This window comes from Acinonyx jubatus, chromosome A1 (genome assembly GCF_027475565.1).
Source record: "Acinonyx jubatus isolate Ajub_Pintada_27869175 chromosome A1, VMU_Ajub_asm_v1.0, whole genome shotgun sequence".
NCBI lineage: Eukaryota > Metazoa > Chordata > Mammalia > Carnivora > Felidae > Acinonyx > Acinonyx jubatus.
In genome coordinates this window covers 13,955,577-13,971,195 of record NC_069380.1, presented here as the reverse complement: position 1 = coordinate 13,971,195, position 15,619 = coordinate 13,955,577, and the positions used below count along the sequence as shown (strand labels likewise).

The window sequence follows — 15,619 nt, the reverse complement described above, 5'->3', positions numbered from 1 at the left end:
TCTATTTCAAATCCACTTCAAAAAAATGTTGGCCACAATTCTATTTCTGGCCAAAACAAACAAACAAACAAACAAAAATATCTTTCAAAAATGAAGGCAGAGAAGAATTTTTCCAAAGAATCAAAAACTGAGAGATCCATGTATATGCCTTGGAGTGCAAGAACTTTTTTTTTTTTTAATGTTTATTTATTTTTGTGAGAGAGGCAGAGACAGAATGCAAGCAGGGGAGGACAGATAGAGAGAGACAGAATCAGAAGCAGGCTCCAGGCTCTGAGCTGTCTGCACAGAACCCGACGCGGGGCTCAAACTCAGACAGGGAGATCATGACCTGAGCCGAAGTCGGATGCTTAACCGACTGAGCCACCCAGACACCCCTGCAGTACAAGAACTTTTAAAGGAGGTTCTTCAAGAATAAGAAATATAATACCTGATGTAAACTTATGTTTCTACAAACATACAAAGAATGCTAGAAATGATAAATAAGAGTAAATATTAAACTCATTTATTTTTAATTGCGCTAAAGATAATGCACTTTACACAGCAAAAAGAGTAGTGATGCATTGTTTCGTAAAAAGACATATAAAGGTAAAATATGACAACATTAACATAAAGGATGACAGAGTAATTAAAAGTAAAGTAAAAGTAAACCATTATAAGAATCTTACACAACACATGAAAGAGTATAAAACTATTAAAGACTATAAAAATTTAGGGGTGCCTGGTGGCTCAGTCAGTTAAGCACCTGGTTCTAGATAATCAGCTCACGTCATGATCTCATGGTCATGAAATCGAGCCCTGTGTCGAGCTTTGAGCTGACAGTGCAGAGCCTACTTGGGATTCTCTCTCTCTTTCTCTCTCTCTGTTCCTTCCCCGCTTGCTCTGTCTCTCAAATAAACATTAAAAGAATAAAAAAATAAATAAAGACTGCAATAATTTAAGGATTTTTATTGTAAGCCTTGGGCAGCTCCGAAAATATTTTAAAGCTGAATAAACAATAAGCCAATATTGGAGAGAAAAAAGAATGATACAAAAAATGCCCTATTAATCCAAGAGAAAGCAGAAATAGAGGGATTAAAAAAAGTAAAAAAAGATGGGAAATAATAGTTTTTAGAAAACAAGTAGCAAGTTGATAGATATAAATGCAACCATATCAGTAATAACATTAAATGTAAAATATATTGTCAATTGTCAAATTGATAATAAAAAAAAAAAGCTGGGTCCAATGACACATTATGAAAACCCTACTTTAAGAGTAAAAATATAGATAAGTTTAAAGACAAGACAGGAAAGAGAAATGCCATTAAGACCCTAATATAAAAACAGCCAGCGAAAGAGCTGAAGAGATTTTTATTAGATGAGATATTAGAATTTACATTATATTTGACTAATCTTTTGTATAGCTTGAAGATGATAAGAAAATCAAATTTGCCCATGATGTAATTAAGGGACAAAATAAATGGATATCGCATAATCTAGTTTAAAGTAGTGATTAAAAAATAAAACTAAGCTATTTCAATGCTTATACTCAATTTAATATACAAATTTAATATACAAATAATAAACAAACTAGCTATATAAAAATAATTTGGATTTTCACTGTTACTAATTGGCTGATCTTCCTGCTGAGAACAGCTAAACAACTAGACAGAAACCGAACCAAAAGAAAAAATACCTCTTTAAGCGTAATGGAACATTAAGGCAGGGGCCAAATATTTGATGATGATTCTTAAAAAGAAGAAATCCTAAAAGAGGTGATTTTGGCATTTGGGCCCCTTTTTCATATGGACATGGTTTAGAAGAAGCAGTTTAATGACTCAGCAGTTGAACAAACTTTTAACAAATTTATGGAGAAAAACTGAAGTTTAGGACCCACCAAAGGCAGGGAGAACTTAGAAAAATCCTTATGATTCAAGTTGGAACCCTACAGAATTACACCCTAGAGTAGTGGTAAACCAGAAAAAAGACTAAGCCCTATAACCTTGACTATATTATGTTATCCAGAATTGATAGTGCCTACCAGAAACAAATGTAATTTTTTTCTGGAAAAATCCACCATTTTGTACCTTTATAATCTCTCATATACCAGGTTCTTCACACTAGAATTAAAACAAATGGCATTAGAAAAAAATGTATTATCCAATACTAACAGAAACACAAAATCATACATATAGTCCAAAAGCCCAATAATGAAACCAAGACTTGAAATACCTATGTCTCATATATTCATGCAAATTATAGACAAGATAGACAACTGGAAGAGAAAAACTATGAAAAAAATCAAATGGAAATTCTAGTACTTACTAATTTCAGAATCTAGAAGATTAGAAGCAACTACAGAGAGAATTAGTAAAGTGGACTAAGGTTAAAAAATATACTCAGAATTAGAGAATGAGAAAGAATATACATAAATAGATAACAAATAAAGAAAATATCTGATATATGTATAATTCAAGTCCTAAGTATGAGTAAGAAGCAAAATTTGAGGTGGTAATGGCTAAGAATTTTCCAGCTGCTGATGAAAGTCAACAAATTTGAGACTTGAGAAGCTCTTGCAAGCCCAAACTAGATAAATACCAAGAAAAACCACAGAGCCTGAGTATATCACAGTTCAAATGGTAAACACCAAAGATAGAGACAATCTTAAAAGCAGGTAGCAATGGTGGGGAAGACAGGATAAGAGCATAGAAATAGCAGCAAGACTAAAAGTTTTCTGGGTTTTTTTTTAAGGCAAAAAAGTAAAGAAAGCATAGAAAGAACAAAACCCAAAAACAGTTGAAGAATATTTTCAACGCAGTAAAAGAAAACAACTCCAACCTAAAATTGATACTGGCTCAAATTTGTCATTAAAAAAATGTAGGTAAATTTTTTTTTAAATTTTTTTAACCTTTATTTATTTTTGAGACAGAGAGAGACAGAGCATGAATGGGGGAGGGGCAGAGAGAGAGGGAGACACAGAATTGGAAGCAGGCTCCAGGCTCCGAGCCATCAGCCCAGAGCCTGACGTGGGGCTTGAACTCACGGACCGCGAGATCGTGACCTGAGCTGAAGTCGGACGCTTAACCGACTGCGCCACCCAGGCGCCCCAAATTTAGGTAAATTTGAAAGGGTTTTAGTCAAATAAGAACTGAGAGAATTCATAAGTGGCAGGCCTACATGAAATGAAGTACTAAAAGGTGTTCTTCAAGATGAAGGAAAATGATACCAGATGGAAATCAGACTTTCAGAAAGTAATGATGAGCAACAAAAAATGATAACCATGTGGGTAAATCTAAATAGAGGTTGACTAACAAAATAGTAATTATGCTCTGTTATGGGGTTTAAAATTTTACATCCACACAAACAGGTGTACAGGTGTACAAGTGTATTTGCAAAATTGGGGGTAAATGAAGTTAAACTATACTAAGATCTATGCATTGTCCTGGAAGACGACTTAGATAAACTAAGAATTAATGTTGCAATCTGGAGGATGACTACTTAAAACACTGTTTCTCAGAGTGTGTTCTCAGGACCAGCAGGGTCAAGATCATCTAGTGTAATGGTTAATTTCATGTATCAATTTAACTGGATCATAGGGTATGCAGATATTTGGTCAAATATTTTTCTGGTGGGTCTGTAAGGGTGTTTCTGGATGAGATTAATATTTTGAATGGGAAGATTGAATAAAGCAGATAGACCTTCCTAATGTGGATAGGCCTCATCCATTCAGCTGAAGGCATGAATAGAACAAAAAGCTGAGTAAGAGAGAGCTCCTACTGCCTGACAGTTGGAGCAGGAACGCTGGTCTTTTCCAGCCTTTGGACTCAGACAAAAACATTGGCTCCTCTTGGGTTTTGAGCCTGCCAGCTTTCAGACTGGAACTTATAACATCAGTTTTTCTGGTTCCCAAGCCTTTAGACTTGGACTGGAAATATATAAATTGGCTTTTCTGAATCTCCAGCTTGCCAGGGGACTTCTCACACTCCAGAAATCCATTGAATCAGAACTCTGGGGTGGGATTCAGCAGTACATGTTTTAACAAGCCTTCCACGTAACTCTGTTGCAAGTTGGTGTCTATGAACCTCTGCACTAAGGAAAACTAGTAATAATAATGTATAACCCTCAACCTCACAGTTTGTTACTTCTCTCTAGTGAATGTTTCTTCAACAATATGAATAAAGTTGATTAATCACTACCAAGACTAGAAAGGAAGGAAGGAAAGCAGCCAAAAAGAAAGCAGACTCAAATAATGAATACCAGGAATTGTTAGAAGGACTTTCTTACAGATGACAGGAATGTTAAAAAAAACTATAGAATAGTATGAACTACTTTATGCCAACAGAACCTTCCAAAACTGACACAAGACAAAATAGAAAATCTGGGAAGAGCTGTAGCTATTGAATTGAAATTTTAATTTAAAAACATTCCCTAAAAAGGAGATAGACCAGGGGCACCTGGGTGGCTCAGTCGGTTGAGCGTCTGACTTCCACTCGGGTCATGATCTCACAACTCTGTGGGTTCGAGCCCCGCATCGGGCTCTGCGTTGACAGCTCGGAGCCTCGAGCCTGCTTCGGATTCTGTGTCTCCCTCTCTCTCTGCCCCTAACCCACTTGCATTCTGTCTCTGTCTCAAAAATAAATAAACATTAAAAAAATTTTTTAAAAAGGAGATAGACCAGAATCAGATGTCTTTGCTTGTGAAGTATGCCAAATATTTTAGAAAAAAATAATAATCTTACACAAACTCTTCAAAAGAGAAAAATGGTTTTACATATCAAAGAAAAAGTTGATTTTTTTCTAGGAATTCAAGGTTTGTTTAACATTTAAAAAATAAATCAATCTAAAAGACCACATTAGCAGAAAAAGGAGTATGCAAAAATTTTTTAATTACAATAAAATTCAATATAGGTAAGTCACAGCAATTCTTGGCTAATTATAAACATAAGAGATGTCTTACATGTGACAAAAGTATCTATAGTAAATAGACAGGAGCATCATAATTAATGATGTTCAAAGCTTTCCATCTGAGATGAAGAAAACAATGCTTTTCTAACTACTTTTATAGAAAATTGCAACGGAGGTAGTAGGTGGTACTAGAAGGCAAGGAAAAGAAACAAAAAGATTTAAGGATTGTAACAGGGGATACAATTGCCAATATTCTAAGATGAAAAGACTACGTACATATATATTCATTTAGAAAGAACTACAGATAGGGGCACCTGGGTGGCTCAGTCGGGTGAGCGTCCGACTTCAGCTCAGGTCATGATCTCATAGCTTGTGAGTTTGAACCCGGAATCAGGCTCTGTGCTGACAGCTCAGAGCCTGAGCCTGCTTCAGATTCTGTGTCTCCCTCTCTCTCTGTCCCTTTCCAGCTCATGCTTTGTCTCTATCTACCTCTCTCAAATATAAATAAACATTAAAAAGATTTTATTAAAATGAAAGAAGTAGAGATAAATAATTAGGAATAATAAGTAGCTAAATGTTTCAGGATATTAGTTGAATATACCACAATGGATTATATATGCCAGCAAACAATTTAAAAATGCACTTTATAAAAGAAATAATTTACAGTGTAAAAATATCAAATTCCATTTTTCACCTCGGAGCAGTAAGATGGTATAGAGTTACCTCCCACACTATTAACTAGAAAATTGTACAAAATACAGAGAACAATATTTTCAGAGAACACAGGTAGCACAAGACCATAAACCTTGAGGAAAGAAAAAAAAAATGAAATGATTCCTACCATCATTCAGGTTTCCTGCAGGGAGGTATTTCCCCTATTAGGGCAATTATAGAATCCAGCAAGCATTCTGGGTTGACAAGACTAAAACTGTAGTTCAGGAAGGCCAAGGTGGATAGAATTTGGAGGACTTCCATCCAAGAGGAAAGAATTATAAAGAGAAACAGTTTCAATAATCTGAGTCTTCGGCTGAATAACAATCTATATGTGTGACACTTGAAAGCTCCGAAGGTTAGAATAGATCAAATCCAGAGGAAAGAACAGTTATGAAGGAGCTATAACACAAACATTTCCTAACAGCTCATACAGGGCTGAGAAGTGTCTGTGTTCCTTCCGGCCAGAATGGAGAGTCCTCATTAAATACACTGAGCACTCAGGAGAAATCCCAGCACACTTTCTAAGTGTGACAAAATTAGCCCAAGAATAAAGGCCCCTCTAGACTCTCTTTAAAATACCCTAAAAGCATGCCTCATGAGAAAGAATAAAGATTTGGAATAAAGAAAGATTTTGAATAAATCATGCTGAACAATCATGGACAAAAATACAAACCTCAATATAAACCTCATACCTTATACAAAAATTAGCTGAAGATGAGTCACAGACTTAAAAGTAAAACTGTTTATGAAGTCATAGAATTTAATGGAAAACATGTAAGAAAAAAATTTTTAGGACTCAGAGGGGTGAAGAGTTCTTAGACATGACAACATGGTAAGTTAGACTACAATAAAAATGCAGTTTCCCTCTGCCAAAGGTGCTATTAAAAGGATAAAATAAGAAGCCACAGTCCAGGAGTGTCTGGTGGCTCAGCTGCTTGAGCATCTGACTCTTGATTTTGGCTGAGGTCCCAGGGTTGTGGGATCGAGCCCTGCATTGGGCTCTATGTGGAGTGTGGAGCCTACTTAAGTTTTTCTCCCTCTGCCCCTTTCTCCCACTTGTGCTCTCTGTCTGAAATAAAAAATAAAAAAAGCAATGTTTTTAAGTTTTTTAAGAGAAGCCACTGTCTGGAAGAAAATAACTGCCAACTACGTTTCTGAAAAAGGACTGGTACTTAGAAAATGTAATGAACTCTCAAGGCTTAAAATCAAGAAAGCAATCCAATTATGAAATGGGCAAAAAATATGAACTGACATTTTAATACTGATGGCAAATAAGCACACAAAAAGATGTTCCGAATCATCCATTAGGAAAGTGACAAATTAAGACCACAGTGAGATATCACCACACACCTACCAGGCAGAATGACTTTAAAAAAAAAAGACAATACCAAAATCTGGTAAAAATGAAGAGAAACTGGACCATGTGTACATTGCTGGTAGAAGTTTCTTTTAACAAGACTAATCAGGTATTTACCATAAAGCTCAGTAACTTCACTCTTGGTCACTTATCCCAGAGAAATGAAAACATATGCTTACGTAAAAACAAATGTTCACTACATCTTTTTTCATAAAAGCCAAAAACTAGAAAAAAACTAAATGCCCTTTAGTGGGTGAATAGTTGAATGAACTGTCATATATGCATACCATGGAATACTACTAAGAAATACAAATGAAGAAAAAAAAAGAAATACAAATGGAAGAAAACTATTAAAATGTGCAACACTGCTGGTAGGAATGCAAATTGGTGCAGCTACTGTGGAAAACACTATGGGGACTCCCCAAAAAGTTAAAAATAGAACTACACTATGACCTGGCAATTGCACTACTAGATACCTACCCAAAGAATACAAAAATACTGATTCAAAGCACACATGCACCCTGATGTTCACAGCAGCATTATCAACAATAGCCAAACTATGGAAAGAGCCCAAATGTCCATTGAGTGATGAATGGATAAAGATGAGGTGGTATACAGATACAACGGAATATTACTGCTATCAAAAAGAATGCAATTTTGCCATTAACAACAACATGGATGGAGCTAGACTATATTATGCTAAGTGAAATAAGTCAGTCAGAAAAAGACAAATACCATGCGTGCTCACTCATATGTGAAATTTAAGAAACAAAACAAATGAACACAGGGGAAGGGAAAAAAGAGAAGGAGGTAAACAATAAGACTCTTAAATACAGAGAACAAACTGAGGGTTGCTGGAGGGGACGTGGATGGCGAATGGGCTAAATTGGTGAAGGATATTAAGGAGAGCACTTGTTTTGAGCGCAGGGTATTATATGTAAGTGATGAATCACTAAATTCTACTCCTGAAACCAATATTACACTGTATGTTAACTAACTAGAATTTAAATAAAAATTTGAAACAAACAAACAAAAAACCATGCAACAACTCGGATGGATCTCAGAGCGTTATGTTTAAGCAAGAAAAGGTCAATGTCAAAATGCACCTCTGGACACCTATGAGTCAAAGACTAAATTGTAGGTAAACACAGAAAAAATATTGAATGAAAATTAAAACATTATAATGAAAATTTATATAATAAAGCTAAAACAATCCTTAGAGGAAAAGTTGTGACTTTAAAAGCTCATATTAGAAAAAAATGAGATATCTAAAATCAATGATCTAAGCAAGGGTCAGCAAATGTTTTCTCTAAAAGGTGAGAGAGTAAATATTTTTGGCATTTAGGCAATACTTTCTCTATTACAGCAACTTAACACTGCCACTATAATGTGAAAGCAATCACGGCAATATACAGACAAATGATAGGACTATATACCAATAAAAGTTCATTTTTAATAGAAACTGGTGGCAGGCAAATTTAGTTCATGGGTCATAGCTTGTAAACTACTAATATATGAAAAGGAATTAATAAGACCAGAATTCAGTGTAATGGAAAACAGAAAAAAAACTAATGAAGCTAATAGCTAATCTCTGAGAAAAATCATAACACTGAACAATCAATAGCTATTCTAGTAATAATACAGTGAGAAAAGCCATAAATTAACAAAATCTGGAATGAAAGAGCACCATTAGAGATCCTATAGATATTTTTAAATAACAGAAAAATAAAACTTTATGGCACTAAATCAAACAACTTAGATAAAATGGCTAAATTCCTAGAAGTCACAAATGACCAAAACTGATGCCAAACCCCCCCCCCCAAAAACCAAAAAATCGAAATAATCACTTGCCCATTAGAGAAACTTAATTTGTAATTTAAAACTTTTCCATAAAGAAAATTCCATTTAGAGATGGCTCCACAGGTGAATTCTTACACATTTAAGGATAAATATCACTAAAGCTACAAATAACACTATCTTGCACACAGAAAATAATAAGGAAACTACAGATAGAATTATTGAGCTGACAAAAGTTCTAAACCATCTACCAAAGTCTATTAAAATTACGTGAATTAAGCAGAGCTGCAGGATACAAGGTCAAATATGCAAAAATAAATTGTCTTTTTATACACTATCAACACACAATTAAAATATTTCTCTTTTTTCAGCTCTACTAAGGTATAACTGACACAGGCAATCATCAATTGACTGTGTTAAGATAAATTTATTTGCATACGGTATAAATGAAAACATACAGTATTTACTTTTTTACTTGGCTTCTAACTCAAAATTGGAAATCTAAAGTAAAAAAGTAAACATAAGATCTTTAGATTGAAAACTACAGTTAGGTGCTGAGAGAAATTAAAGATCTCAATGAATGGATACAGACAATGTTCACAGACTGGAAGACTCAATAATATTAAGTCATCACTGCTGCTTAAATTTAATTAAAGATTCAACACAATCCTACTTAACACTACAGCAGGTTTTGTTTTGTTTTGTTAGAAACTGGCAAACAAATTCTAACATTTATGTGAAAATGCAAATAACCTAGAACAGTCAAAGCAAATGTAGAGAGGAACAGAGCTAGAAAACTGTACCACCGGCTTTCAAGATTTACTATAAAGCTCCAGTAAATGAAGACAGGAGGTATTGGCAGAAGAACAGCCATACAGATTATGGAACAGTGCAGAGGCCAGAAATAGATTCAGGCATAGGTGGGCAAATGATTTTAAACCAGTGTACCAAAGTAATTCAATGGTGCTGAAACAGTGATTTATAAAAATGGATAAAAACAAACCTCAACTTTTATCTCGACATACACACAAAAATTAAGTGAAAATGGATCATCACAGACCTAATCACAAAAGCTAAAAACTACAAAACTTTTAGAAGAAATTGTAAGAACGTCTTCATGACTTTCAGGAAGGTAAAGATTTCTTAGGACACAAAAGTACAAACCAGAATAGAAAAGACTTTTTGAAACAATGGACTTTATTAAAATTAGAAAGTTCCTGTTCTTACTAGTTTTAACAAAATAAAAATATAAAATGGAACATAAAAATTTTGCAATGCATATATCTGACAGGGGACATATATTCAGAATATATAAAGAAGTCTTATATCCCAAAAAGGAAATTTTTTTTAAAAAAGCAAAAGACTTCAATGGCCCATAAGCACAGGAAAAAACAAAAACAAACAAAACACCTTCCTATCATTAATCATTTAGAAAATTGAAAATAAAACCTAATGAGATATGCTTACCCGGTCATTATAAAGTATAAAATTTAAAAGATTAACCATACCAGTGTCAACAACAATATAGAACAAAGGGTACTTTTATACATTGTTGACAGGAATATAACATGATACAACCACTTGGCAAACAGCAGTTTCTTAGAAGGGTAAGCATATACTTACTACACAACCAGCAATTTTAGTTGTCTACCTGAGAACGTTATGTCTAATACAAGACTTGTACTCAAAGGTCCACTGACTATTAAATGCCCACAGAAATAAACAAAAAGACATGGATGAGTCTCAGAATCTCAAAAGTTGAGTGAAGGAAGACAGACACAGAAAGGCATATTCTGCATGATTCCATCTATGTGAAGCCCTAGAAAAGACAAATTTAAGTTACAATATTAAAAAGCACATAAACGGTTGCCTGAGGCAAAGATGGAGGGAATTACATATGGAGCACAAGGGAACTTTCTGGGGTGATGGATATATTTTATCTCTTGATTGCAATGGTTATATGGGTACCTAAACCAATCAAAACTCAGTAAAAGGTACACTTGAATGAGGTTTTTTAAAGTTGAAACAACATACACAAATGGTCTCAATAACATTGATTTGGAAATTAGAGAAAAAAATACAAATACAAAATATTAAAATGCTAAGAATAAATCAAATAGGAAATATGTAAGCCTTCTACATAGAAAAGTAAATACTGTTACTAGAAAAATTAAAAAGAAATGGAATATATGATGCTCATAGTCTGAAAATTTCATTATTGAAGGAGATCTGTAGATGCAATAGAGATCGATATAGTTGCAATAGATCTATGAATTCTATTCCTAGCCAAAACTCCAGCAAGTTTTTTAAAATATGGATACTGACAAACCGATTCTAAAATTTAAATAGAAACTCTAAGTATCAAGAATACCTCAGACTTCCTTGAAAAAGAAAAGGACAAGATGGGAAGATCTTACTCAACCAGATAAAGATCTTTATTAAACCTAAAGCTAACTATGACAGAATGGCACAAGAATACACAGACAAAGAACTGAGTGGCAAACCGGAACCCAGCATAAAGGGGCACTTGTTTTTTGATGAAACAGAAGAGCATGGGAAGAAAGAGGAGGTTTTCCAATAAATGATGCTGGGTCATCCTGACATCCATATCACTCCCACCTTATTAAATACACAGAACTCAATTCTGGATGGACTATACATCTAAATATGAAAAATAACAAAGCAGCCAAAAGATAAGGTGGGGGAAATGTAGGCAAAGATTTCATCTACAACAGAAAAAGCACTTGTTGACAGATTGAGTTTTAGTAAAATTACAGCTTCTGTGGAGCAAAACAGCTCGTATAAATGAATAGAAAAGTCACAGAAAGAAGATATATATACGAATGACATATAATCTTCAAAGGGACAGGGCCTTACAAATTAATAACAAGAAGAAAAACAACTCAATTTTTAAAAATGGGTAAGAGATTTCCATAGGCAAACCACAAACCAGTAAAACCAAAAGACCAATAAATACGTAAGAAGTTGCTTAACCCCATGAATCACAGGAAAATGCAAACTATAAATACAGGGAGATACTTCCACCAAAATGGTTAAAATGTAAGAGTGACAGTACTAAGTATCGTTAAAGATAGGAAGAAACAGGAACGCTGATACGCTGCTGAGGTAGTCAACTTTCATATCCACTTTGGAAAACCATCTGGCATTATCTGATAAAACCGATACTACTCCACTCTACTCCACATTATTTACCCAGCAGATGTGCATGCAAATGTGTGGTACACCGAAGAGTAATGTACAAGCAGCATTATTGTGTATAAAGCAGCATTATTTGTCGTAGCCTAAACCTAGAAAATCCCAATGCCCATCATCAGTAAAATTGATTAATAAATTATAGTATCCACCCACAAGGGAATAAAGATGGAATAAAAATAAACAAACTATTGCCACATGCAACATGGATGAATCTCACAAATACGATGCAGAACAAAAGACTCTACAGACAAGAGAATATATGCGTTACAATTCCATTTTCATAAAACTCATGAAAGACAAAGCTAACCTGGTATTAAAAGTCAGGGTTATGAATCTGAAGAGGAGCAAGATTCGTGACTGGGAATGAGCACAAGGTGGGGCTTCTGGGGTACCCGGAACATTACACTTCTTCACTTGGGTGATGGTAACATGAGTGTCGTCATTGCTTCACTGAGCTTGTACACTCTGTATTTGTGTCATACTTGAATTTGAAATGTCAATACACACACATACCTGTGTGTGTGCAATTTAACTCTAAGAGTGTAGACTAGTCTCTTGTAGGAGTTTTTGTGACATGCTACTATAAATAATTTTTATCTATTAATCATGATAAAAAAGGCAATGTTTGTTCATTTGTTTATGAAACGAATATATATGTAATATATAATACTGTACATGTAATTGGAAAATGTTTATTCAAGTTCCAATTACATATATTTTATATTACATGTAACTTTGCAGAGTTATTTTGAAAGTCTGTATTTTAAACTTCTCGTTGCCACGGCAAAGATGCACAACTTTATCACGTCACCATTTGTGCATGTTTTTACATTACTGAAAATAGTAGCATGTTATATGACAATGGATTATAAATTCAGCAAAGTCAATGTCTGAAAGTCACTCAGGATCCCTATTTAGGCTCTGAAATGTAGTAAGTAGTTTTGATACAATGTGTAACTAGCCAAAAATAACAAAACAATACAATTATGAAACGTAGTCACAAAATTCATAACTAACCATTTTCAAGAATTCTTAACTCTACCCTTGTATTTACTGTGTATTGTTTCACTATGTTTAGGGGTGGAGTTGTAAGATGAGTATAAACAAATAGTTATGTGTACCTCATGTTTTCGGCCGAATCTTCTGGCATTGGAGCGACAGTTTGTACAGCTGGAAGGTTTTTGCTGGTAGCACCATTTACAAAACTAGAAGAGGAGGAAGAGGAGGAGGACCCTGAATCCACGGCACCTGTTCCCAAAATAATAATTTTTAGCCTTAAACATAAATTTGTTTAACAAAACCATTTTCATTATATCATTACTATCTGATTTTGAAGATTTACTCATCTGAATGTCAAAACAGAATTCAATAAATAAAAAATCATTTGGCCATTAGTACACTAATAACTTTTGATAAGTATAAACAATAGCTGTTGCATTAAAATCCAGTTTATTTACGTATACTAATCTAACAGAACTACATATTACAAATGGGGTATAAATAAAAGACACCAACAAATGAAAATAATTTTAGATCAAATGAGGCTGATAAAACAATTCAAATTCAGATGCGAAAAATTTATGTTTTTATTTCTATATTATAAATTTTTAGTGTTTACTAAGATACAGTTTACAATAAATTGAGCATAAATTTGTGGCACTGCAGCATCAAATGCTTACTTTGATACAATGATTGCTTTCAGAAGGGCTATAATGAACATAATTGTACCTGATTTTAAAATAATGAGTTCTCCTCAACGATATGAAGATGCCACTTTGGAACAGACTTTTCTACAACACACCATGTAAGTACATTAAAGAGCTGTGGAGTTGAGGGACATCTAGTGTTCCTAAATATTATCTTATCTCACACTAATCCCATAAAGCTGAATTGCTTACTGGGATTTCTGCTACAACCTTTGTATAGCATCTAATTGCCAAAATCTAAACTGTACAGTGGGCCCAGTTCAGGTGCTGGCATACAAAATGTGGATGTGTGGGCGTTGTCTGTCTATATATATTTCCGAGGAGAATATTTAATTACTTACATTTTATTTTCCATTGTAATATTATACACTTTATGCTATCACTAAACTTTTTCTACCATCATTTCCAACATCTATTAATTCACAAAATAGACATTATAATAAAATACCATAACTTGTTTCACACAAAGATTAAAAATAAGTAATTTAATTTTCCTTTAACCTATCTCTTAAAAATAAGGACCTATTCAATAGACACCAAATGTAGACTTCTTTCTACTACACTGGCATATTTAAAAAATTTCAACCCTTTTTTTGATGTATATTTTGGTAAAAGAAAAATATGTTTCTTCCTATTTCTAGAAAGCAGAATGAGTATAAAGAATAAGATTATAAAATGTATAGAAAAACTTTATACTTTATATATATATTTACTTATAATATAGATAAATCAAAGATTTAATACAATGCCACTAATAATGTTTATTTGCTAACATAAATATGCTTGATAGAGTACATTCTACTTACTACAACCCCATAAATGTGCTGTTCATGATATGTCAGACTCAGGTGGTATGATAAACAAGATAGATACAGAAAGCACATAGAAGAGCTATGAAATTAATAAAAATGGGAAGAATCTAAGTAATGATAATAGATGGAAAAGTTCAAAGCTATACAGTTTGGAGAAGAGAAGGCTACTATAGTCAGGGAAGAAAAGTCAGGGATCATCTTGCGTTGTATAAATACCTAAAATGGAATCACAAAGATTTGGGTAAGGATTTATTTAGCTAATAATCAACAGGAACATTTATGGAAATTTACAAAAAATAAGGTTATTTTAGGCAGGCTTTTAAAATTTGTAGTGATTTGGAATTTTCTGTTCCTAGAATCATTAGGAAAATGTTGGACAATGAATTGGATACAACTGTATTCTAAGAATATAAATTAACTCAATGTCAAATAATGTTTCTTATTCACATGCATTTTTTTCCCCATCAAGTTGAGGCTCTTGCATATCGTCAAGGTTCTTCGGGGAGCTCTGCCTTTCCTTAGAGAATTTAGCAAAAAACATACATTAGGATTCAACCAGTAAACGTCACTAAATTTATTTTCTGTTACTAACATATTTAGTGATCTTCTTGATACATTTACTAATTTTTACATATCAAACTTCAGCATTCAAATCATCTTTTGGTTTTGCTCCCCAAATACCTTTGACCAATCTGATTTAACTTTGAAAGTAAATAGCACTGTGTTTTGAGAAGACTCAAAACAAAAACCAACAGTGCCCTCTAAAATGACCACTGAAAAATATGTCTTAGAAGTACAAATTCTGAAAGGTAGTAACAAAAAGTAGAACCTTCTTAAAGACTATGATTATCTTAAATGATCAGGGTATTTTAATTTTTTAAGATCAAATAAGCAGAAAAATGAAGATCTAGAAAACAGAAAGAAAAAGATGAGGTATCACAAAAATATATAAGGACAATACCTGTTGTATTAATCATACTTTTTGGTGTAGCTCCAGTAGCAGCAAATATATTGGAGGTACTGCCTGTTGTCAGCCCACTTCCAGCAGCAGTGGCTCCCACAGTGGTTACAGCCAAACTACCGGGAGGTGGTTTCTTAACAGGCACCACGACACTCCTGCAAAGAAAGAAGTGATGG

The 15,619-nt window shown here is 33.8% G+C and overlaps 1 protein-coding gene across 11 annotated transcripts in view; it reads right to left on the bottom strand.

Annotated features, from left to right (window-relative positions):
* Positions 1-15,619, bottom strand: part of NBEA (neurobeachin) — a 676,718-nt gene that overhangs the window by 398,344 nt on the left and 262,755 nt on the right. For 10 of the 11 annotated variants that reach the window (XM_053214308.1, XM_053214315.1, XM_053214324.1 and 7 more), the window contains 2 exons: positions 15,444-15,598; positions 13,086-13,212 (listed from right to left, as the gene is read on the bottom strand). In XM_053214308.1, the coding sequence (XP_053070283.1) occupies positions 13,086-13,212; positions 15,444-15,598 (282 nt within the window). The remainder of the gene's footprint in view (positions 1-13,085; positions 13,213-15,443; positions 15,599-15,619) is intronic. The other variant, XM_053214322.1, reaches the window with a different exon arrangement.